Source organism: Ascidiella aspersa, chromosome 9, assembly GCF_963924565.1.
Source record: "Ascidiella aspersa chromosome 9, kaAscAspe10.2, whole genome shotgun sequence".
Taxonomy (NCBI): Eukaryota; Metazoa; Chordata; class Ascidiacea; order Phlebobranchia; family Ascidiidae; genus Ascidiella; species Ascidiella aspersa.
In genome coordinates, this window is record NC_139455.1 from 21,543,098 (window position 1) to 21,569,985 (window position 26,888).

General features: G+C 39.8%; 1 protein-coding gene and 1 long non-coding RNA gene across 2 annotated transcripts in view; both read left to right on the plus strand.

Moving 5' to 3' along the window:
• Positions 1 to 7,517, plus strand: part of LOC146133569 (uncharacterized) — a 49,439-nt gene extending 41,922 nt beyond the window's left edge. Inside the window, exons 9-10 of the mRNA XM_083397793.1 lie at positions 4,756 to 6,056; positions 7,265 to 7,517. Coding sequence (XP_083253919.1) covers positions 4,756 to 6,056; positions 7,265 to 7,517 — 1,554 coding nt within the window. The remainder of the gene's footprint in view (positions 1 to 4,755; positions 6,057 to 7,264) is intronic.
• A 759-nt stretch (positions 7,518 to 8,276) lies between these two features.
• Positions 8,277 to 26,468, plus strand: LOC146133570 (uncharacterized). The gene is made up of 3 exons (XR_014501652.1): positions 8,277 to 8,404; positions 10,561 to 10,691; positions 26,413 to 26,468. It is a non-coding gene; the product is annotated as an uncharacterized LOC146133570 (long non-coding RNA).
• The last annotated feature ends 420 nt before the right edge of the window (positions 26,469 to 26,888 follow it).

Here is a 26,888-nt window from a genome sequence, read left to right on the forward strand (position 1 = left end):
AGCATTTTTTTTTTATAAAATTGGGTTATTTATCTTAATTTTCACACATAAAACAATTTGATTGCTGTACGTAAGTTAGGTTTATGATATATTTTACTGGAGGTATTTCTCGTAATCGGACGATTTTATCAGACTTGTTGAAGTAGACTTGCTGTAATTATGACTTGGACTAAGCCTTGACTAAGCCTTGACTGAGCCTTGACTTGGACAACTATTGACTTGGGCCGGAACTTGACTTTGTTGTTTATTCGAAAATACTTGACTTGGACTTGAGTTATTTTACGAATGACTTGACTGGGACTTCGGTCATTTCGAAATGACTTGTTTACAACACTGGTCCGTCCCGCTTTTAACCCGCTTTCACTAATTGGATTATTCGATCTTTTACGACCATGCATAGGTCAAACTCGCCTTTAGCCCAGCCTTTCGCTGGCGTCTTCCGCATTTCGAAGATGACAGGTTTATGATGACGGGTCGAAGCTTATGACAAGCGCCTTTATTGCAATATCTCCTGTAAGCTCAAAGGATAGATCTGGATCTCGATGTAATTTAAGTCAGTAGATTTATTTGTTTGTCGCCTGGCGGGTTGTTGGTAGTGATAGACACGTTAAGAAATTTGATGTGCTTATCATCTGGTATATTTGAGTAACCTAGAAATGGAGGCGTGTTTATGTCTTCATGTTGCGATTTAAATGTTAAACGTAGAATATTAGCACAGTTTTAGTAATAGCAGTTATTGAGTTTAATTTGCCTTTAGATAAAATAGTTAGGACACTACTCAAATTGTTTCCGTGCCCAGAATTTGTCAAGCATATAAGATATTTGATAAAATCTCATGATCTTCGGTCGTATTTGTTTTAGGAAATTCACGTACGGCACATAAAATGAAGTAAGCTGTGTGGACTTTTACCGGCACTGCTTGCTTTGCAGTAAATTTATAGAAACAACTAGCGGTAGATTTTGTAGAATAAGCAACGTATTTGAGTAGCAATATTTGTTGCCAGCGCATATACGCAAGCATGCTTCCTTCAAAGGTGCATCTTCTTAAACAAGACTGCCCGCCATTACCAGTCAGAGTAATCGCTGGCCGGCGCGAAGTGTGTAAGCACGCGATATTGCTCCCTGCAAACACTATTAAGTCCTCGCAAGCGATCGGCGGCCTTCGAAGCTTCTTAAGGCGCGGGAATTGATACAGGCTTAGCGCCCTGGCTTCTCTGTAGTTGGTCGTAGGGAAGCCCGCTTAGGTTTATTTGATGTTGCGCGCCGCCGCTGCCAGACAGACAGCGCCAAATGCGCTCACGCTTGTCAGTGAAGGCGCCGCGCATAAGACGCGAGACAACTTAGGAAAGACACGTGAAAAGTGACCTGGTATTGTGCTGCGCTGTTTAGGGTTTATCGGGCTAGGGCGGCAGGTTGGTTGCAATTACCTACTGCTGGCGCCCTTTGTCGTTACGTTAAAACAAGTCGATCATTCTAAGGAGCTAATTTAGCTTTAGTGTGAGGGGGTTATGTCCTGGGGATGGGGAATTGTGTTTGGTGCACTTGACGCTTGTTTTGCTTTGTGAAATCGAGACACTTCCTCTGTATGTTTTGATAATTCTAATGGGTATAAGAAAATTGAAGCCCAAGTATATCGTTACTCAGATTGAAGTATATTTATGATGACATTTTACGCTTGTTTTGCTTTGCGAAATTAAGACTCTAGCTCTGTATGTTAATAACTCTTATGGATATAAGAAAATTGAAGCCCAAGTTTATCGTTACTTAGGTTTACGTATGTTTATTTGTGCTATTGACTTAAGTTATTAATTTGAGGAATAAATCGTCAAACAGTATGGTAACATCATACTAGCCGCCGCTTGTCTGCGATATTTATTAGTCATAGTTAATTAAATTGGTTTAGCAAATACTGGATGACGTAAATGCTCAACCAAAAGGCCAATACTGTTTACTTTGCTGCTATATCGTTCTAGTTTAAATGAAGGGAATCTTTAGCTTCCATGACTATATAAAACGCGCCATGCTTCGAGTTTATTGCCGTGTCTACACACTTTCGTTTCTTTAAATTTCGCTTTAAAACATGTTTTCTGTTTTAAGCAAAGTTTTTTTCAGAAGGGTGAAAAAGTAATAAAAATACATAACGGGATCAGCTGCTTTTAACCTCACTATGCAAACTGTCGTGCCTACGTTATATTGGACTTTGTAGCGGTCATGTGTCACTACGCGGAGTCGGCAATAAGGAAGTGTGCGGTTGAGATGCAAGGGACAAATCAAATTGTGGAAGTGTAACCTCGCGATTACCCTGAATTCAAATTTCTGTGTACTTCATAGAGTACAGTGTATATACTATACATACGGGGCCATATCGATTGCACGAGATTTTAAAGTTTATCACGGTAACTAACTATAATAAAGATCAGCAAAGCGTCGGTTTTTTTATTAACGTTTTAGTGTCATTTTCGCACGCGAGCCTTCTTGTTAGTCCCATAATAAAATACTCCATTGACACGGGGCGCCCATAAATATTGTCATCCGTCCAATTGCTTTAATGCAGTGTTTCCCAATCTTGTAGTACATTAGTGGTACAAGAAGGTTTCCAAGCAGCTTTTAGGTTTTATGCAGATTTTTAAAATTAATGTTAGTTGTATTCTATACTCTTTGTCACCTTTAATCGATGAGAAGTATCTGCGGCTAGCCATATAGGAGAGAGTTTGTTTAACTATAAACTAAGTAAAATACTGAAGGACCAACGTGTCCAGGGCAATATTATTGCAATTATAGACCAAAATATGTTTGTGTACCAAACAAACAACAAAAGAAAAATCACAATGGACCACGTTCTAATAATATTGTCCTAACGAAGATTGCCCGAATAGGTCGTCGAAACGTTGGTACTTTAATAAAAGTTTGCCGTAAGAACAATTTTACAATTGAAAGAATGCCTGGCAGCAACAGTATATTCTCTACTTAATTTAACCCAAGTTTTTTTCTGTATGAAACCAAATGGTACGCAGCGTCAGCAAGACAACTCTACGAGTAGCAAACCACTGCTTAAATGCAACTTTAATCGAGATATAGCAAATAGCTTTCGTGCGAAGAACCGACATCCTCTGTACACGGGCCCGAAAATTATAAGGGTCGATCTAATAACCCACTACAGGATAGAGTTTCCCATATTTTATCCCCACCTGTTTCCCCCCTTTTATTATCACCCCACGGGTTCACAGTGGGTTAAGTTTCCGTCGCATTCCTGGAATTCGGCGAGCCTAGCTCGTTTTATTTGCTCCAGTGCTTCCATTGTCGCAGCTCTTGAGTTTCCAGCGAACTGGCGTTTTTTTGTTGCCTCTGTCTTGTTTTTGCCAGTGCGAGGGTTTTTCGCACATTTGCTCCTAAACGTTTCGCGTTAGAATTTTAGCCCGAGGTACAGACGTTATTGGTGTAATTGATTACTGAAACTTCGGAGCCTAATGGTTTGAGGTTGTAGTAAGACGCAATGAATATCAAAGACCATACAAAAGTAGGGAGCACTTTGAATGTTTCGAATAACTCTTTTTTCCTTTTAATCGTGTGTTGAAAATTAATAAAGAGTTGTTTGAAACGTTCAAAATAATATCTACTTCTGTATGGGCTTTGATATTCTTAATACGTATTACTGAATTTTTTTTTAAGGTTCCAAGTTAGCGAGTCGTTATTTGTTAGTTTAGTTATCTGGAAAGGAAGTTTTAGTGATGATGGTCACATTTGCCTTATAGCAACAAAAATTTTTTAATCGACCTTCAACTTGTTAAAAAATGTAACAGAAATATGAATGTAAGTTATCCTGTCAGTTTTGTGCTGATCATTAATTTAATGCACATAATATTTCGTGCTTGGAATAAGGCTAATTAAAATTATTCCGAATCTTCTCATAGTTTATGATATTAAAAGTTAAACAACCACTGGTGTTAATAGCTTCGCATTGCAGTTGTGCAAGTGTTAACTTGTGCTTTGCCGAAATCAGCTTTCATATTTAGTTCCAGTTTCTGTTTTCTTAACGTTAGGTTTGTTTAATCGGATTCTGTTTCTTAATGCAAAACTGCATCAAAATCCATCTCTGAATTCATCTCTGATTGCTTTTAAACACACACATCTACAACGAAGGTATATACTACGTTTAGGCGATATACTTTTAAAAAACAAAACAAATCAATTCACGTGCGTCGTCCCTGATTTGATACACACTTGTAGTAAATATACCGAAAGCTGTCGCAGACTCGTCGAATCTGATCAATGATGGAAGACAGGTTAGAAAAACAACTAGCATGCGGTGAGGTTTAAACTCACGACCTCTGGTCATACCGGGCTAGTTGTTTTTCTAGTCTGCCTTGCTTGTATCGTTATTTCGGTGAGTCTGCGATAGCTTTCGGTGTACTATTGATACGGAAGCCGCAATCGTTGGTGAAAAGCACCTTCAGAAGAGCTAGATCTTAGTTATTGAACACATGTGTGTATATCGTGCTTTGTAGTAAACATGGTTCAGGAAACATTTACATAATTTAGCTTGAATATGAATTGCAAGGCCAAAAAGGTCGAGTAGATCGACATCATCTCGATTAAGACGCTTCAATACGAGCTTGCATCATCTTCAGTTAATGTCGATCTACTCGACCTTTTTTACTTTGCAATTCATTATCAAGCTACATTACAGATCTGTACATAGAGAACTTATTACCATATTTTTCGATAATGCTTTACCGGACTTCTTTGTTTCCGCAGAGCGACCCGCCCCAAACCCTCCCATCGATGGCTACGTCAACAATGACGTCAGCATCCGCTGACCCTTCCTCGCCGCGCTACCCTCACTTCCACGAGACCTCACCCGGCTTCTCTGTACCCGACTCGCGCACAGCTCAGCGCGCCAACGTCTTCACCCCAGCCTACGCGCATCCAATGCATCAGCCACAACAGATGGGCCGCTACGAGCAGCAGCTACACGAACAAAAGCTACAGCAACAACAACAACAGCAACAACAACAACACGACCAGGAGGTGCGCCGCTACGAACAGCAGCTGTACGAGCAGAGACAGCAACAGCAGAGGCAACAGGATCAGCTACATAAGCAACAGAGACAGGAGTACGAGCAGGAGGTTATGCGGAGGCGGAGACATGGCCAGGAGGACCCGCAGAGGACGCGCTATGAGGAGGAGCTGGAGCAGGAGAGACTGGACCAGCAGAAGTTGCAGCAGCAACAGCAGCGTCGGCACCGCGAGATACAGCAACAGCGAGACCAGGAACGCCTGCGATACGAGCAGGAGAAGATACAGCAACAGCAGCTGAATCTACAACAACAAAATTTACTGCAACAGCAGAATTCACATCAGCAGCAACAAGTGTTCAACTACGATCAACCAGTGCGACAGGAAAGGCTACAGCAACAAAGCCAACAGGCTCGAAATGTGCAACAGCAAAATCTACAACAGCAGCAAAATCTACAACAGCAGCAAAATCTACAACAGCAGCAAAATCTACAGCAGCAGCGAAATCTACAGCAACCAAATCTACAGCAGCAAAATCTACAGCAGCAAAATCTACAGCAACAAAATCTACAGCAACCAAATCTACAGCAGCAAAATCTACAGCAGCAAAATCTACAGCAACAAAATCTACAGCAGCAAAATATACAGCAGCAAAATCTACAGCAACAAAATCTACAGCAGCAAAATCTACAACTACAGAAACACGCTTTGGACGCGTTCAACTACGAGCAACAACTCCAGGAAGATTTGCTCCAAACGCAGCGAGAGGAGCGCCAGAGAGAGATCCAGCGTCGGAGGCGCGAAGAAGACTTGGACATCCTCCGGAGGCAGGAAGAACAGGAGAGGCTGCTCCTGAAGAGGAGGGAGTCGCAGTTCGATGAGCAGGAGAAGCAGCGGCAGAAGGAGAGAGAGCGCCAGGACAAGTTCCAGGAGGAGTTTGAGAACAAACAGAAGCTCCTCCGCGCCAACATGGATCCTCCGCGCGATCCCGGACCCGCCCCTCTCGCATCACAGCTCCAGGAGCAAAAGAAGCGTCTGTCGTAAGTAAAGAAATGTATATAATAATAAAATAGACTTCAATAATATCATATGAACCTAAAGTTGTCTGTTTTGTACCGCAGTAACACCACCGCCTTATAAAACGAATCGACGGGCCCTGCGGGAATTTTTAAAATACTGTTAAATTGTCCGTTTAAAAGCAGAAAATCCCATATAGCTTTAATTTGGCCTATTAGCTTTTTAAGTAAGCAAAAAAACAATCATTTTAACAATTAAAGAGGTGCCCATACAAATGACTTACTTTAGTCGAGCTATCAAATGCTTTTTAATCTTGGAAACCCTAGTAGGATGTGCCCAACCAATGTGTCCTAAACCCCCCGCAGTTAAAAAAACTGATCTAGCGAGATGTAAGTTCGCAAAAAAGCTTATGCTAGTCCATATATAGTTGGCCACTTATCTTATCCGCTTATGATGAGGTCATCAAAAGGCACGCATGGCGAGCGTTGGGAAAAACACCATCGCCTGACGGATCGTCGTAAAAACGCGATCGCGCGATCGTTTTCGAGATGACGGAAGAGCGAAGATCTCAAGGCAAACATCAATAAACTTTCGCCGCCGCGCCTTAACCACATCGTACGATCCTCTTGGCAGTGTTCATTAGCCATCACTTATTCATGAGCTAACTGCCAGTCACCTCGTAAACGCGCCAGGGCGAAAATTGCCCCCGCTCTCTTGTTTTTGTTAAATGCGATATTAATAAGCTCGGTCGTTAAAAGGTGAAACTACACGGTAGGCTGTTTGACTAAACGAAGTCTTGTACTACTGTTCGCTTTTGTTTGAATAATGAAACTTATAACTACAAAACGCAAGTCCGAGAAAAACAAATTGACGATATGACCAGATTAATCCTATTAGGTGCCCTAAGCACTTACAATATTGCGGCACATAAAACTGTAATATAAAAATATTAAACAAGTAAATAAGTAAATTGCAAAAAAAACAATGATTAGGATAGAAGAAATATAATGTGAATTCGACAGTAATTGGTTTATGGTGCCACTTACCCTGGATGCTGTAAGCACGTACTTATTTCGCTTAATGGTTAATAGAGCCCTGATTACCCCCATTAAACCAATTTTCCCATTTCTAAAGTATAACCTTCGTGTTGTTTTTCTATCCTGGCCTTGCTTGCACTACGACAAACCTCCCCGTATATGCATCTTGTGTATTAATATTTGCAATTTTCCAGGCGTTCGAGCATTTCATCGCCGCCTGCAACCGCCACGTCACCAGAACTGGCGTCACCGGTGACGTTGCGTGCCGACGCAGCATTTGCGTCACCGCCGCCCGTTGCGTCGCTTCCGGGCCGGGGTCAACCAGAGTTCAAGACGCAGCCGGATTTGGCTCCGGATCTGCAGAGTCAACTGGACGACTTGGACCGATACATTGCACAGCTGACCAGCAGTGTTGCTGACCTGCCCGAAGTCCCCGCCGGTAATTGAGTTGATTTAGCTCGATAAAGGTTTAATGGTGCGTTTCTTTTGTTGTGCCACTGAAGTTTAAAGGGCGTGCTGTGGTTGTTTCGCCACTTGAACTTAAACGGGGGACGAGCGTTGCTGACTGACTAATAGCAAAACGCTGGTAATGTCAAATATTGTGTATACAAGCTTCTATATTTATCTAGACCAGGGGTTCTTAAACTGGGGTCCGTGAACTAGTTTTAGGGGGTCCAAGCCTAATTGAAATGTTACTGTAAAACTTCAATTTTTCTTAAGAATAAAACGGTTTTGTACGGACTGTTTATAAACTCCATTTCACTTTCACATAGTTTGGACCAAAATCAACAGATTTATGAAGTCTAATTGTATTGTAAGTCGTGAGTCAATTTATGGCGTCCTATTTTAAATTTCCTCGCCTATCGTGCTCCCGCGAACCAAAAACAAATTTTAAGTGTTTGCGGTGAAAAAAGTTAAAGAACCCCTGTTCTAGAAGTTTAACCAGTGTCGAAACAAGTCAAATAGCTAAAAAATAACACAAAACACAACATTAGCAAGCAATTTGTTTTACGTGCAAATCTCTTTTTACTGTAAGCACTTCATTTTTTAACAAGTCATTGCCATAAGACGTCAAAACAAAACTCAAGTCTTAAGTATACTAATTATATAATTCATATTATAGACCATCAGTATCCATTTTGTCTTCCAGCTTAGCAATACTTTCCACGGTATCACCATTTGTTAACTTTCGGCTTTTTATTCGCAGTCACCCCAAAAGTGCAACCTTCCCCGGCCAAAAGCGAAGTGGTAAGACGCAGACGTCGATCGTTCTCCATTGAGCTCGAGCGTAGATTGGATCCAAGCGTGCCGCTCACTCAAGGCGAACTTGCAAGGTGAGACTTTCTGGAAGCTGAATAAAAAAGTGCGATTAAAAAATTAATGCTACAATTTTGTTTTTCACTCAAGGCGAACTTGCAAGGTGAGACTTTTTGAAAGCTGAATAAAAAAACGCCATCATAAACTAACGCTAGAATTTTTGTGTTTGTTAAATAAACTATAACATGATTCCCGAATTGCCAAACTGAGCTATCGAATACCGTCGGAGTACGTGTCTTATACGGGTTTCTCCAATTGAGCATCGAAAATGTTAAATTGCGATGAATATAGATACACCTTTTTGTACACTAAATCTATTTTTTAAACTGGTACCGCTTACTATATGTAATGCGTGTGTAGTACACACAAAAAGTAAGTCATATATTGCCAGTATCCAATTTGTCGAAAATCGTAAATGATCGTAAAGGTAGAATGAATATCAAAGCCCTTACAAAAGAAACATTTGTAAACGCTTCGAATAATTCTTAAATCATTTTCAACATATTCGTACCAGTACCTATATACCAGGGGTTCTTAAACTTTTTTTACCGCGGACCCCTAAAATTTTCTTTTATCTCGCGTGGACCACTGTAGGCAAAACCAAAAAAAATTAAAAAATGACGTTATAAATTGACGTCACAGTACAAATAGACTTCATAAATTTGCTGATTTTGGTCCAAAATTGTGAAAGTGAAATAGAGTCTAAATACATTCAGTGCAAAATCGTTTTATTTTTAATTAAATTGATTTCTTTAATAAATTGATTACTTCTTAAATAAACACTAATATTTCAATTAGACCTTCATGGACCCCCTAAAACTAGTTCACGGACCCCCAAGGGGTCCATGGACCCCTGTTTAAGAACCCCTGCTATATACAATATACTTACAGACTTTCATATTCAATTCAATCTATACGTCTCACTTTAGCCTCTAGCCATTATGCTTCAAAGGTATTTTTCTGTTTATGTAGCATTATTTGATAAACTAGCTTGACCCGGCGTATAAACGTTTCCAAAAAGTAATTTAACATGGTCTATTCAAGTTAGTATCATAAAGAAGTTTTCTCAGCTATAATGTAAGCAGAATATGTGCATATACCTCGGTAAATTAATAGTGGCATAATTTGCCGGCCAATGACGCCAATCTGATTTATTTTTTCTTGTTGTTGTGCCAATCTGATTCAATTACACCATCTAATCTTTTTTGGGAGCACTGCCACCCTCTAGCGAGCGAATCCATTTTCAAAGTCTGCCCGCTGGGTGGAGCTAAACATTAGAATCGTAAAGATAAATCAGTTAATCATAAAATAGAAAACCATCTAGGTCACAGGGCAACTCATTGAGTCGTTATCACGCGGTATTCGGTGTATTCTGTTGGTTCGTTATTTTAACGATTTTCACCTCAAACGGTTCTGGTGGCGAATCGCCTTTCTTGTTGGCCGCGATTGCTTTTACAGCCGCGGCTCAGTTTGCAAACAGCAAACACCGAACAGCTAGGCTAACTTATCGTCGCTTTTTACGGCGTTGCTGAAATGACTTTATCGTCGCCCCTGTTAAGCAATGAAACGGGTTTGTTTTACGGCAGAAATGTCCGCTCTGCCTACCTCGAACGCTTTTGTTTCACCCAAGTACGTAACGGTATAAGGACATCATAATAACGTAATAATGATAGATTGAGAGTGCCATTTAAATATTAAAGGAGAAATGTAAACAGCACGCGTTTATAAATTAAAAAAGTCTAGTCTTCTGCAAACCTTATGAGGTTTTATTTCTTTTAAAATTGGGTGTTGTTTGATATTTTATCATGACAAAAAAAAGCGTTGCTAATGTGGTGAATATTTGAGCGGAACAACAAAAAAAACTTTTGGAGTGTTTTTTTCATAGAATATTATTAAATTGCCTTGTTTTATGACCAACGTGCAGTAGAACAACAGATAAACCGATTAAAACCTGATTTTTCATTAAAACGATACATATGCCATCACAGTTTTTTAATAAAACTTTGGATATTATGACACACAGTGGCTGTGGGACCATTTATGCTACCTAACCCTTTCTGCTATACAATTGCGTTTCACTGTTATTCAAACCTGACAATATAACCAACTAGTTTAAAACGTGCAGTTTGCATTATCTCTGTTACGTAACAAGCGCTCGATTGTCTTAACGCAGTCCAATCAGCAACGCTCTCGCCCCACCACGCCCACCATCCCGCACCAGGAGTAGCTTCGAGTCCGTCTCCCGACGTTTATCTCACGGTTTTGAGCTCGCTCAAGCATTAAGACAGAACTCGGCCGAAAGAGGTAAGGACTGTCTTGTTTTTAAGTGAAGAATAGACTTTCCACTTATCTCTGAAAAACATTCTAGTGAGATCTATCCACAAAATATAAAAAATGTGTCCCTTAACCTGACTAAATTTTCACTCATGTCAAAAACTGTGAAAACAGCATCGTAAGAGTCTTTTTAAACTTGCAATCGTGTCCTTCTATCTCTGCAAAACATTCTACGGCAATCTATGTGAAAAAAATCAATTTTTTACCCCTAAATCCAAATATATTTTTAATCATGCCGAAAGCTATGCAAACAGCACCGTTAGAGTGTTTTCGAATTTGCCATGGATCCCCGTATCTCTGCAAAACATTCTAAGGCGATCTATAAAAAAAATTAAAAATGTTTGCCTATAAACCCAAATTTATTTTCTCTAATGCCAAAAGCTGTAAAAACAGCATTGTAAGAATGTTTTTAATTTGCTACTGTAAATTGTTTTCTTTAATCGATAATACCAACCAAATTTCTGCATACCTTTATGCTGTTTTATCTTGTGTGCTTTTGACGTGTGGTTGTTTTTTGCGTTACGAGTGTATGTCAGATTACGATGTTGTGTGCGCTACGGACCCTGAATGTATCGGTTGATGTTACAACAGAACAGTCGAGAACATCACTTGAAATGTGTCGTTGACACGCCATTTGCAAACACTGGCGCATAATTCAGTTGTCGGGCCTATACTTAAGGCCCTTAAACTAAGTGTACTCGTGTGCTGTTTAACGCAGTCGATATGTATACACTGTCTATAAATATATATTTTTTAATAATATAAAATTCAGCTATGTTCAGTTTTAACGTAGGCTGTTGTCGCTGCGTTCTTTGCCATTGGTCATTGTGCTACTTTTAAACTAGAGCCTTATCGATAGTTATGACGTAAAATAAAGTAATTTTTTGACATCTGGAATCTTTATACCCTTAGTTTCGGTTGAACCGGTTGGTCGTACGTTAAATCCACATGCGTGAATCTAGCAAATGGATAAAAAGATTACGAAATGGCGAAGTTAGTTTTTTTGAACAGCTTGCTACTTTTGCTGTTTAACCTTGAAAAATGTTGAGTGCAATGATTTATATGCTTACCAATAACGCGCCGAACAGCCGTACCGATTTCCCTTGTTTTAAGAGATCCCAAGTCAGTGTTGTACTGACTTAGGTCAATGACTTGACTTGAGTGCACTCAAGTCACTTGACTTAAGTCTTTTCGACAAATTACTTGGGTAGAAATGCAGTGTTTTCATTAAGCATTATTTTTGTAAAATGGGGTATTTTATCTCAATTTGTGCATGTTAAACGATAAGCTTGTGTACGTTGCATTTTGTGTTATTTTTTAGTTGACTTATTGCTTATAATTATGGATTATATTCGAAGAAGTTTACCAATTTTAATGGTTTAACGTTTAATTGTAACGACAAGGACTTAACTTGGAATTGACATGCTCATATTATGACTTGACTTAGACTTTTGTTATTTATTCAAAAATACTTCACTTAGACTTAAGTTCTTCTACAAACGACTTAAATTGAAGTCATTCCAAAATGACTTGTTTACAACACTGCCCCAAGTACGCTCGTTCGCGCAAACTTTACGTCACGAGAAAACACATTCCGGCAAAGCCTCATTGCCCTTGTTCACCCAATCTAATTCGGCCACACCCCAAAACCCATTTACGTCGAAGCCCATTAGGCGGTCAACTTGGCATTGGCGCTTGTTTATTACGACTTTATGCGTTTCTACCCTTCAAATTGAACTCTAGTCTACTAGGTAAGGAATAAAGTTTAATCGACTAAAAACAATTCTCAAGTTGACGTCAAAGCCGAACCCTTTTGCCTGTTGTTTTGCCGAACAGTGGAGATAGTGTTTGGGCTGTTTGTTTGGGCTGGGAGGTAGGTAGGTCTCAGTGAGTTGAAAGCTGGTATAGGGTGAGCAAAGTGCTGTTTGAACTTTTGAACGTTTCCTGTTTAGAGAGGGAGAGAGTTATAAGCCCTGGAAGGCGCCCAGGTGCAGCGTGATCGCAAGGCTGTTTTCGTTACGCTAAATTACGGTAATGATTTCAAGGGAGCTGTATAAACAAGACGAACGAGCTGTTGTTTTGTGTGCTTTTAAACCAATTCTAACCTTAGGTCGACTATTTCCGTGTTGTTTTCTTGTCATATTTAGTAATTTCTAGGTCAAACTGGACTAACAAAACGTTAGCGTTCAGAAAAAGTTTGTAAAAGTTATTTGTCGAAAAGCGAGATAATAGGTGGTTGTTAAAAATTGTTTTTACATATAGCTCCTAGAGTTGTTCGATATTATAACGCTCCTGCGTCGATTCTATTCTAGGACTAAACTCAAAAACGCAAAGGGTAAATTTCAACATTGATAATTTTGCAAGCAGGATTCAGATTACGTAATTTCCGAACAGGCAGTATGAACAAAACGGAGTAACGTCGTAATCACCTGGTCTCCCTATAGTTGTCGAATTTCGCGCCGTTTTTGGAGCGCACGGCGTGCAATGCGAGACGGCGAACATATCCAATCAATGGCGGCCCGATTTGTTGTGAAAACTAAAGGGGCGCTTTCGGCCCTAGTGATTTTCGAAAGTGGCCCGCAACTCCATTATAAATTTCAAAGGTGCTATGGCCCTGCTTTGCGCTTTGATGGGCGCTCGCTCCGTTTTCGGTGCTTTGTAACACGACACGCCTGGCATGACGCGAACACGCAAACGCAATGAGGGTTAATTAGGTTTTCTGTTCTTCCATAAGCGAAAACTGCGATTGGCGAAGCCCGGGATAAAGGCTATTCACATCAGTACACTTTAGGAGCTAGAAGGTTTGCATTTTAAAGTGTTTAAACTTTAAACAAGTCTAAATTAATTTAAAAAAATTGGTACATACTAAATCGTAGCGTCCAGACCAGGGATGTTAAACTGGGGTCCGTTGACCCCCTTAGGGGTACCTGGTCTAATTTTAGTGGATCCATGAATGTCTTATTAAATTCTTAGTGGTCAATTTTAAAAGTGAAACAAATTTTGTAAAAGAAAGGAGTTCAATTGAGCCAAAAAGTTTGGCACCTTCTTCTTGTAATTAGACTTCATTGCAGGGGGTCCTCGTTAAAAAAAATAATAACCACTGGTCTAGACCATTTTTAATATGTAAACCATATGCGATATTATCCTTCCAAGTTTATATTTCCATCACGCTTTCTATTAGATGGCAACATCAAATTAGTCAAAAATAACAAACCGAATATCTTAATACCGTTGGCTGGGCATTTGTTATTCCATATCAAGGGTACAAGTGCTACAGCTCGTGAAACCGGATCCAAAGTCGAGATGCACACGCAATAGGGCGGCTTGTGGTGTACAAATCCAAGTACCCAGGCTAGTTCAGAAAATACCGCGTAAGTGGGACGTTATACTACAGGCGGGAAACGAACACAAGGGAAGTTCATACGACCGGAAGTTTCTAAAACCTTCTCAAAATCGATACAATAGGGTAAAATACCCGTTCCGGAGAACCAGTGGTAACTTGATCTGGTGTCAAACAATAAGGTTTTTTTTTTGCCAAAAACGAAAAAGTTTGTAAATAAGTATTTTTGAAATGACGTCCCTGTCAACGTCATTTGTATAAAACCTAAGTCGAAGTTAAGAATTTTTCATAAATAACAGGTCCCAGTCCAAGCCATCAGTTGCCCAAGTCAAGTACTAGTCCATGTCATAATTAGAGCAAGACCCAAAAAAGACGAGAAAAAACCTTATACTTAAAAAAAAATTGATCGTCCGAATAATTATGAGCAATACCTCACCTATAAAATAACTAAACTATAGCATGGAAATTGTTTTATGTGAAAAAATTAAGATAAAAACAAAAAATTGCTTAATGAAAACACATTATTTTAACGCAACTCTTTTATCTAAAAGACTTAAGTCAAGTCAAGTATTTTGTCCAAAATTCATAAGTCAAGTCATTTTGAAGCAGTGACTTGAGTGCACATCACAACACTGTCGAACCATCTTTAACCCTAAAACTGAGGTGAAGTAATAGGAAAACACACTTATCGTTGGGGAGTGTGTCTGCAAGAGATAAATGAGGCGCTTTACTAAAGGAGCGTCGAGTTCTCGTATAAAGCTTACGGCCTTGACGTCTCACCACGTGTTAGTTGATCAATCGCCCGTTGAGCAAGATTTTATTGACTCACGTCGTGTAGCTTTTGTCAACGATCAATCAGCGTTTTGTCGGCATCTCGGTTTTCGGTTATTGCTCTTATCTGCGCGTTTTATTGCTCAGGTATGCATTGCTAAACAAAGGCCAGTTTAAGTGTTTGTTTTAAAACCGCCGGTTTCCTTGCTGTTACCCTATACATGAAAGTCCATTTAGCTTTATTTTTTCCTTTTTTTTTAAGTGGCGCTAATTAAATTTAGCGGATGGTTATTCAAGCGGCTAAAACCGTTTCCCTTTAATGCACAGAGGGGTGCAGGGAAATAATAATTGGCCTGATGCGTTTCATATAAAGTTTATAAACTGTCCAGTGTCCATGTCCATGTAGTCTAAATTACGCATTTTTTTAACGAATTTTAACTAAGGCGGAACTAGATGCATTTTAAATAAAAGCAACATATTTCGGTAAAAGCCCGGCCACATACATGACCTGAGCGAGCTGTGCGCGCCGAGAATTTTCTAGAACAATATTTCCGAAAGTTGCGGTGATTTTTTTATACAAACCTTGTTTTGCCTTTAGCTATCCAGCAAACACAGTTTTACCTAAAAATCATATTGAAAAATATAAATATGAATATTTATATTCAGCGATATTTACCCTTTACTGTCACAACTTTCGGAGAAATTGCTCTATAAAAATTTTGGCGCCTTAATTTCGCTCAGCTACATACATACAGGGGACCTGCTGGCGCTTCCATTCGAACCAGCCTCGTATATCTCGCTTCACATAGAAGGCGCCGTAACGCTCAACGTAGCAACAACAATATCGACGCGAGCGCATTACGCCGCTGTGTGGCCTTGCATGAACTCGGCTCGGTCGCTAACCTTTGGCCTCACCGAGACCCGAGACAACAGCATCGGGATTACTGCCGAACCGTTGTGACTGCAGAAGGCGAGTTTTTCGCCGCTTTCGCACGTATTTTGTATTGGCGAGGATATGTTAGGTTGGCTATATGCGTATAGGCGATCGCGGCGCTTGGAAAGCTGGTACGGCTGTTGTTGTTTTGTTTGGCTTGCGCAGGTTAAGTTGAGAACCTTATCCATTCGCGTAAACGGTCGTTTATTTGCGAATTGCTCTTTTGCAGACAGAATTTTTGCTGGACCCTTAACCGCATGGGAATACGAAGGTTTTGAAGGAATATTTTTTACGTAAATATATTAGCGTGGCAGCGAACCGGCTTTAATACATAGCTGTGTTGAGGAGATAAGTCTAGAATCCAGCAACCTATAGTCAAATATAGTTTTCGAGTTGTTATTTTATGGACAGATGTTTTTTTTACTGAAAGGCATCGCGAAAGGTCAAATTTCGAAACAGACCCTTCAGTGGTTAATTGACAAGTTTCTATACGTGTCTGCAGCCTGGAATCATAAATTCAACTTTTTAAACAGGAGATACGCTAAAAATGACAAGTTACAAAACACGCTCTAGGTCTAGGCAAACTTGTCGAATCTGCGCGGTCTGCTAGTGTAGCAACCGCCGAATGTTTTGGGGCGAGTTAGGAACAACTCGTAAGCCACTCGACCGAGCTACTCAGACTAACACAACACCGCGCCACCGTACAAGTGCAATCGGCAATGCTCGAGTTTTGACTGATGCAAGATTTCACGCGGGTCATGTGCTGACAAAGGCAATGTGGCTATACCAAAAAAATGATGGTGCCTAAATAAAGAAGTTGTTGGTATTTTATCTAAATGAAGCAAGGATCATTTGACGTGTTTAAGGCTGTTTTGTCAGCGATTTGGTTGTACATGAAACTCGTTTTAAGTATTTAACGACGTTTACAGGTTGTAAAAGATGATTTTAACTTAGAACCACACGGCAGTCGAGTGTAGAGTAAGATCTAGAAAACTAAACCACACGCATGCCGTATAGGGAAAGCGATTCAGAGACATTGTTTATCATAGTATGTTTTATAGAAATAGCCAACCGCCAACATGCCAGATTCAAAGTATAAACGAGAATATTGCATTGGTGTTTGCCATGCAACCCTGAACTTCACATTTTAAGGAGGCATTCGTCAGACAACAATGCTTATGCCATGGTCATATAGTGTCATATTTATATGGTGCCATAGCGTGCAGTCGCGCGGCTCCATTAAGTCAGTGAAATTGTCGCCAATCCGTAAATTGTTTCTCGCTCAATAGAAACCCGTATTTTGCGTGACCTTGGCCCGAGAATTACGAGCGAAACGACCTTGGGTTCAAACGTTGTGTCGCTTCGAAGACAATAGAATAAAGAAGTTTAGATTGCGACTCCAATATTCCCCTTTTCATTGGAGCCTATAGTAATTGTAGTTTTGGGATGAAGCTCTTAGCGATTTTTGATTAAATTACGCCGAAGTTTATTCTGATCGAAGTTTATTCCGAAAAACGCAGCGACGGTCAAATTAAAAAAAGTGAAAAAAACAGAAAACCTTGCATTTGCCTTATATTTTGTTAGTACGGAATTAGGATTTTTTGGCAGTATTGTAAATTTTCGCATTTGCCATAAAGCAAGATCTGTTGAAAATATTTACCCGTTGTTTTTTTTTTAGCTACAAACTTTGTGTAAGGGTTTTTAATGGAGTTATAACAGTGTCTGCGTAAGCTAAATAGAAATATTCGTACTAAAAAAATTAAATTTTTACCCCCTAAAAATCTCAAAAGGGTTAGCACTAGGGATGTACGATAACACCGAAGCCAACACCAGGTGCCAAGTTGTTATATCACTACTCGTCCGATACTAGGTAGGTATCGGTACCAAACCGATATCAAATCGTTATCGGAATTTTCTACAGTGTTTGCGATCTAATGCAGTGATTCTACAATGACAATTTTTTTAAAAATAAATAAGAGTTGAAACTACAGATAAATTAACTTCTTGACACTTAAGCAAATTTTGCCCTGATAACCTGGAAAATGGTTGCCTTTAAGTTTAATGATTTAAATGTCATCTATTTTAGTTGTATGTAGAACGGACATTCTAAGTTAGCACAAGAAAAAAATCCATGTTCAGCAGTCCTGCTTAAATTAAAGTCTTTTAAAACCGTTTACTGTTATTGGTGTTTGTACTCTTGCAGAAAGTCGAGCACCGCAATTTGTGAACAAAATTAATTAACTTGTAATTTGGCAATACATTAAAAATTTGATCAAACGACTGGATGCTACCGGAAACACAGGCTCGATTGATCCCTTGCAAATGTCGCGAAATCTTTTAACGTATGTGCAGGATACAAATTTACACAACCGCATTTTCCAAACGCAGTCATCTTAAATATGTTACTCGGTCGCGATCGTCCATTAAATCGAATTGACAGCGGTACAGCGTAGGAGAAGTGCGTTTTGCAGGCCGATAACAGCACAAGCCAAATACGGGCTGTGGTTAAAACAACATGCGATTTCGTTTTGGCGATGCGCAGTTTTGTGTATCTGCACGCGGTTGTGTACCCTACTGCACTTTGTCGAAACACAGAAGTCGCCACTGGATTAAGGGGCGATTTGCTTTAAGTCGCTGCCGGATTCTATTTCGATTTATATTGGTCCACAGTAATGCCCAAACTAGGTGGATTTGTCTTTTTTGTCCTTTGATGTTTTGGCAGTATCAGTCACCCTTCGGGCAAATTTAAGTCTCAGGATTCTTAATTTCGCGATATTAAAGAATATAGCTTGATAATAAATCTCAAAACTAAAAAAGGTCGATAAAAAAGGCGTTTCGATACGCACTTGTATCAAAATCAGTAGATGCGACTGTCACCATCTGTTAAATATGATACAAGCGTGTATCCCAAACGCATTTATCAAGATGATGTCAAATTACTCGACCTATTTAACTTTGAGATTCAATCAAGCCATATTACAGATTCGTGCATAGCGCACCTAAAGAATATTTATATGGTAAGAAGACAATTAAAAAATATTGCGTTTACACTATTTTTGTTATGCTGTAGCGCTCATTTTTTTTAAGGTTAAACATTGCCGTTTTTAAGATTAAACATTACGTGTTAAAACCTAGATGTCAGACACAATGTGTTAAACGTACTCTAACTGGTTTACTGCTACTGTAAGGATATTGCGTTTACAAACCGGGTCCAATCTATTTAGAAGGAGCCAGGTCAGCCAGATCAACAAATTACCAAACGACGCAAGACACTGTTCTTTCGTAGCACCCGATTACCATCGATTGCAGAAGCTAGTTCGCTGGGCTTAAGTTTTTTTTTCGCCTCGCGGCTTCGTACCCAGTTGACACTTTCACTTCAGCAGTTAAAAGGCGGCATTTTTTTCGACAAACACTTCTAACCGGAAAGATGCTTGTAAAATTTTAGAGCATAATAATCGGAATTTGTAGTAATAAGACGTAGTAAGAATATCAAAGCCCATACAGAAGTAGGGAGCATTTTTAACGAAAAAAGCTTAAAAGACGCTTAGAAATTACTGAAAACATTTGGTTTAACAGAATCGAATTTTCGCATAAACTAGACAAACTTAGGTAAATCGTCGGTCAAGAACGTTCAAAATGCTCCCTACTTCTGTATGGGCTTTGGTATTTCTTACTATTTTTAAAGTTTTGGCGTTTTTTTTTTTTTGAAGATTTTTAACGTTTTCCGACCTAGAGTGAACTCGACTGGCCCCGGATCTGCCAATAGCTCGTGAAAATACCGACACTACGCTACCGTCGCCGTAATGTCGTGCCGCAAGTTTTAGCTGCCCTGTTGGCGCAATAGGCCAAACCCTCCCGGCCTGTGCATGCATTAAATCGTATAAATTTGCCACAGTTCGAAGGCATTTTCGCCCAGATACGCACAAAATGGGTGTAGTTGTGATTTTATTATGCAGTAATCATTTCAGTTTAGTAATTAAAAACAAACAAAAATGTGTTTGACCTTTTTAAACGTGAGTCACGTTTAATTGTTTTTAGTAAAATTTTACGCAAAAACAATGTTTTTTGTTACTTTCTTATGCGCAAAAGCAACCTTTTTGTTTATTTTACAAAACAAATTGTTTTCTCTAAAAATGGGCAAATTGGCAGGGTTCTAGACCGATTAAATGTACTCTTGTCAAAACGAAAAATACAGTGATATTTAAAATCCGATCCAAACGTTATTGAGTTATTATGCCAAACGCAACTGTAAACCTAGTTGCATGACGCTTAAAAAATTACTGAAACGCTACTCTGCGTTAAACACACCAAACATTTAGTTCAACAGAAATCGAATAACTTCCCAAAAACTAGACAAAATTAGGTAAATATAAAAAAACCAAACGCTTTGTGTTTTCTGGATAAAAAATGCATTGGGTGAAACGTTGCGTACCATTAAGGCAGTTTAAGTCTCTATGATTGTTGCCCCAGAGATCGGCCTCAAGATATAGGGATGGCGATATTGACATGGCAAGTACTGGTGGTCGTACCTACGTATAGTGTACAGGTTTGATGAATGCCATTCCATAAATACGTAATACGTATAGTTTTGATTGATGCCATTCCTCGAACGGTAGCAAAATCACTCAGATTAGCGGCGAACCATTATCATGGGGCTTTAGGCAATGCGCGATTTTATCAGCTGATAAAAGTTTAGCTGTCGATTCTTCTATTGTGAGTGCGGCGAACCCTTGAGTGTGTGTGTGTGTGTGTGTGTGTGTGTGTGTGTGTGTGTCTATTCCCGGATGGACTTGGTCAAATATTTGTGTCCGCCCGTCGGCAGACAACGCCAAAGTGCGCTTCGGGCATTCGATGAGAATAAGCGACTTTTCCCGCTTTTTTCTCTTGGTGTCCATACCTCGACAAACATGTTGTTTTTGCCCGATGAGATGATTCGCGACGCGCTGTAGATAGATGTGCCTGCAGTTTAGCTTTATCTCACAGGCGACGCGCTTATTTTGTGATCGAATGTCGGCAACCCTAATTACCGAAGTAATAGGGATGCAATATGTAAATAGAAATTTGCTTTTAATTAAAAAGAAAACAGGTATCAAGCGCCCTTTGCAAGCGTAATATAGTACAAAAAATACAAATTTATTTTTAACTACGGAGAAAGCACTTTTGTCCCCACAAAAAGGACCCACCTCATATTTTTGCCCCAGGGTGTCGTTGGCAGCATCGTGTCTGTACGTACGCTAAGGCAATGTTAAACTATGTATCAATTAAACAAACTGAGGTTGTACCGTGCCACCGAGGTGTCAAAGTTTGTAGGTATCGAAGATAAAGGAAACTTTACGTTTCAAGATTTTCGCAAACTCTGCCCGCAAGACGAGCCTCCACAAACAAACTGCTATCAACCTGTCCTTGCTTGATAAGATAACGGTCAGGGCGACATTTAGCTTTAGCGTGCACACTCCAACAGAAAGGATGGAAAGTACATTGTTAAAGTATCAATATGCAATAAATTTATACCCTATAGCAGTCGTCGGCAAACTGTGAGCCGCTGCTCAAATATGGGTCTTTTGTCCGTTTTTTAGCTGTTGTTTTAATATTCCAGTTTTATCGTGTAGCTGTTGTCCGAGTGATAACCGTACATTCGTTGTACTGTTTTTAAAAGGTTGGTGTGTTTAAGAGATTTATTGTGGCTCATGTTGTATCACATCAGGTCTATTTAACTATGGAAATACAAAATTGTTTCGCGCTTCGTAAAACACGCAATGTTTCGGGCTACGCGCATTTAGACTGCATTTTAGCGGCATATTTGCGCACGACTTCGCTCGAGAACAGCAGTTGTTTGAAGATTAATTGTATTATGACGTAACCAAAATATTTTAAGATTTCCAGCCCCAACAAAAATCCTGGATCCGCCCTGCCCGTTGTCGTAGTGGTTTTCACATCGTAACAGCTCTTGATAAGACCATTTTAGGCCTCAACAAAAAAAGTTTGCCGACCATTGCCATATAGCCTTGGCTGCAGTGCAGTTTAATAACGATAAATAATTCTTAATTAAGTCTTTGAGCTGGCAAAGTTTTGACTTCTCAATAGGTTTTAAACCGACATAGACAATATTAAACCCTATAGTCAAACAGAAATAGTTCGACTTGTAACTCATGGTCATTTTAATAGCTCACCAGTATGAGGGTAGTTACTGATCAACCAGACACGATTCCAAATGTTTGGCGATTGGAACAATGTATCTGCAGTGAGCTCTCAGGCCAGGCCAGCATTCGAGCACGAAAATGTTTGCGTAATATGTCGGAAAACTTGAAACTAAACGCGTTTGGTCTACTCTATTGTAGACGATCATTCAGTATTATGTTGATAGTAAAAATGCTACGCTCGAGGTATCAATTGTAAAATTAAGGGATTAGTGGAAGAGGTATACAAAAAAAGTAAATATAATGTCCATCGTACTTTTAGCCAAGTAAAAACAAGTAAAAAAACATTCGCTTTAAAAATTTATTATGTAGTGATTTAGTCTATCGTATTTAAAAAAAAATCAGACACCTGCGATAAAAATTACAACTTTACTGCAAAAAGACAATTCGTTGATATTTAAGGTAAAGTGGGACAACCACGGCAAAAATTTAAACACGGGGTTGCCTATAGTTAGTTTTAGCGGAAACGGAAAATTAACCAAATAATTTCATCAGTTTTCGCGTAAAGTTAAGTTTTATTGCCCTGCGATCGCCACCCTTTCGCCCGACAGCACTTTCGGCCAGGTTTCAGGCTAACGAGCGGGATACGGGTCCCTGCTGATCCAATTGATTGGCAATTACAAGGGGTGGTGTTCCTGTCAGTGGCCGCTGAAGGGATGACAGTGATTTTTACACCTTGGTGCCAACTGCTCGACACCCCACTTAGTCTGTGTAATCTGCGCTCGGCCGCGTCAAGTCCTTTTCACTTCGATTAATGTCAGCTCGTTAGTTTCGGCCTCTATAGAGTGTGTGTATTGGCATTCGAACGTCGGTTGTAATGCAAGCAGACAGGACGGAAATTTTAAACGTTATTGAAACAGTTTTAATAAAAAAGGAACGATGTTAGAACTGGTCATTGCATAAGGTTATTGGTACGAGAGGTTAAGGTATGAAACAGGAAATGGTTTCCGAGGATAAATTGTATTATTAGGTTAGTACCCTTATTGAAGTTCAGACAGTGGCCATTATATTGATTTTATACTTGGTTGTTGTAGTTTTAGGCAAACAGATTAAAGGATTTGTGCGCTATACAAGAAGAATTATTTCGATAGTTAGTGTGCAAGAAGAAATATTTCGTTCTTCTTTCATAGAAGAAACCCATTTTTACTGAAAAGAATTTAAATAATTGTGATTTTTGAATAGGCGGGATGAAAAATAACTGAATGTAATACCATAATATTTGAAAGTCGTTTGTCCAAAAAACTTAGTCAGGTCAAGTTATTTTGGTCAAAATACTTGAATCAAGTGTCCTGTGTGCGCTTAAGTCAAGTCAACAAAGTCAATCCACAGTGGATTGTATGTACAAAATATATGTTATTTCCCGTAAGCTGGTAATGCGGTACGAATGAGAGGCGGAACTATTATCCAAAAAGGTGAACTCTTTACAATTGTAAGGTAACAGTTCAAAGCTATAGGTGTATCAAGTGACGTGACGGAAGTATCACGTGCATAACATACGCTAAACAGTGCACAAAAATACCTAACAACGTCGTAATACCGTCGACGCAGACTCAAATTTCCGCTATTAATCAATAAAACCGCAAAAAATAGCCGTGACCTTTTCGTGCGCCGCATTTTTTGGTACGAAAAAGATCCTTAAATGTATACATAATTCCCCGCCGTGTATTGAATGAGTCTCTAGATTCGCAAATATTGTGATGGAATAACGCCGGAAAAATCGATCTATTTTCATGCGCTCGAAAGAACTGACATGCTCCCCGCAAATTTATTGGCGATAATGTTTTTTTTTGGCTGGAAAGGGGGCAAATATAAGGGAAATACGTGGACAACGGGAAAGGTATAAAACGCGCTTTTGTCATTCAAACATATAGAAAAGGTTACTGTTTAGCGCACGAATAGCTACGTTCAGTAACCGATTTTTGTTGCGTTTTTAGCAGAGCCAATGCAATATTTTCAGTTTTATGTGTTAATCTAGTTCTATAGTTTATCAGTTTGCGCCCCAGCTTTTATAAGTCATGCTTTAAACATTCTTAGTCACCTTAACTGAAGATGATACAAGTTCGAATCGAAACGACTTAAGCAAGATGATGTCGATTTACCCGGCCCGTTCGGCTTTGTAATTTATTATCAAGCTGGTTTATCAGGTTTTAGCAATTTTTTTTTAGCCAATATAGTTAAGGTAATGCAACTTTAACTTGCGATTGACAGCGGTAACTAACAACCTTTGAACAGGGCTTTTTTGTCAGTTAAACATAGGGGTTTCGTCGTGCTGTTGTTCTCCCGACCTTCTCCTAAATGTAATTTCTGACGTGATTCCAATTTTCGACCTTACAGTTTACGTATAGGTTTTCTCCCGTAGTCCCTAAAACCACTTTTCGCACGCGACACTGTCCGTGTACAATGGAATGTTTTTCACCGTGGCGACAGTATGTTTGTTCCGAAAGCACATGAAGGGTAAAGCAAAAGCTACAGCCCATGTCCAAAGGATTTGCCCCTTCGTGCCGTCTTAAACGTTCTGATTGTTTGGATTGGCACCGCGACATTTAAAGCTATTTCTAAATTCCATTCACTGGTTTTTTCGTAGACGCAATGAAGTTTTATTTCATTTTCCAAGCAATATCTCTATATAATGTATAAAAATATCGTTCCTTTCGTTTAGGGTTTGGTCAGATAATGTAGTCCCCAATGGTGTGAAAACAACACAAAATAAACTTAAAAGAACTGTAAAATGGTCATGCAAGCTTAGGTATCCTAATGGATGGATTTCGATAAATGGACATCTACCATTGTCGGGAATTCGTTGCTGTAATGGCCGAAAGCTCAGCGGCCGGATTTCAACTATTTTGAGAACTTTAGAGATAAAAGTCTGGGAATTATTTCTACGTCTTCGATCACTTTGGCGTTGTAGTACGCGACAACCTTAAGCTTGGAATGTGAAAGGGTTTTTCACTTGAAATTTGAACCTTTCTGGACGCCCGTATAAATGAGAAGAACTTTGTTTAATGTAATATGGTCAATGGACTTGTTTAAATTTATTTAGGACAGCTTTGTTGACGTAACCAAATTTAATTTATGTTAGCAAAAATCGCATTTAAATCGGCTGTTTATCCAAAATTCGTGTTTGTTATCGTTTACAGTTTGTACGTTAGTTTGAATACACTATAAGCTTAATTTTTTATGCTTAGTCTTTGGCAGTCGACCTTAGTTTCTAAGAAAAGTGCTAATGTTATTTATGTTTTGCCCTAATGAGGCTACTTAACGCCAGTTTATCTTAAAGGTGTTTGACTTTTCTTGTAGGCTCATCAATAACCAGAAAACACGAAGTTTGACAGTAGGGTTTTTAAACGTAAACACGTTCTTATTACGTCATAATCGGACTTGCCTAGTCGTCGCAAATCGCAATGCGCGACGATGAGGTCGACTGTTTCTCGGAGCTTGAAAGGGTCCTGGCCGAAATGGAGGCCCTGACGCCGGTCCTGAACGCCCGGGCCCGTGCCAGGACGCCCGGTTCCAGTCCGGAGAACGTTTGGGTCAAGAGGGTCGACGACAACGACAACCACTTGGTTTCGCCCTTCGAGCAATCGCGAATCTTAAACAAGGCGGTCGCGGCGAAAAAAAACAAATCCCTGATGCGAAAAAGCGCGGCGCCGGCCCCCGGGGTCGCCCCCAAGCTGATCAGGGACCGCCCCAGGACCGGCCAGTTGGGCGAGGCGCCTCTTAAGGCTCGCAAACCCACCGCCAGGCGGCACACTGTGTCCCTGAACGGCGCTAAAAGCAACTACGTGCGCTTCGACGACCCGGCTGACCAAATGACCGCTCTGAGGAAACTCAACATGGCCGGCTTTTACGGCTCCCAAGACGCCTCAGTGTCCGGGGCCTATTTTCTTCCGCCGAAAAGCAACGGCTTTCGCGGCGCTTCGGACAGCGTGGCCGTGCTGAAACCGCGCGATAACAACAAGCAACGCGGCGCCGTCAAAAGCGACTCCGGCGTTGCTGGCGTCGGCCGACGAATCGCCCGACTTGGTAGGGGCTTTGGTTTGGGGCTCGGTATGCGGATTTTTGAATGATTGCCGATATGGCAACACTTCTGAGCATCTGGATAATCTCTCTTTCCACTTTAGCGTTAAGTTTAAAAGCAAATGTTGCACGTTTCGCATTTGAATGATTTAAATAAAAAACACTGCCTTTAACAGTTTTTGGCGGGCTTTGAACGTGTGTTTGCAAACGGTGGTGTGTGTGAAGAGGTTTCGGTTCGAAAAAAAAACTTATTTTTTCTGAACCTTGTGTGTTTATTGTGCGGTTGAAATGCCAGTGAACGGGTGACTGACATATTTTGTGTTTTGGTTTATTGTTTGTTTACGAACGCCTGGGGACATTTTGTAAGACGAATTCCTTTATGTTTTTCCAGATCTGACATATTTTTAACCTTTCCCATCTCTAACTTTGCAGAGAATCGACTTTCGGTTGGCAAGGAAGATGATGTCTTCACCCCAGGACCACAAGCGTAAGTTGAGATTGCTCATAATTCGTGAAATATTTTAAAACGCAAGTGATTGTGACCATAACATCTTAGGCGGTATTTGAATAGCAGGTTGTCCGCTATTTTTTAGTAGCAGACCGTTGTGTACAGTAACGAAATAAAGGGTAGTATCGGTACCGATCCTAAACCAAATTAAAATAAGAATTGTAGCCATAATCTGCAAACTGATACACCGATGTCTACCTTAAAAGAAAAGTTTATCAAAATATTCAAGTTAACAATGGAAATAACTCAACTTATTTACGCAAGAGCAACTTCTGGCCTAATAACCTGGAAAAATGACCTTTGAACGTTTCTTTCGATTTCATCTATTTTGCCAGTTTTTGCATAGTAGTGACGTCATTTTATATCGGATCAGATCGCAATACTTTTGTCCGAAATATCT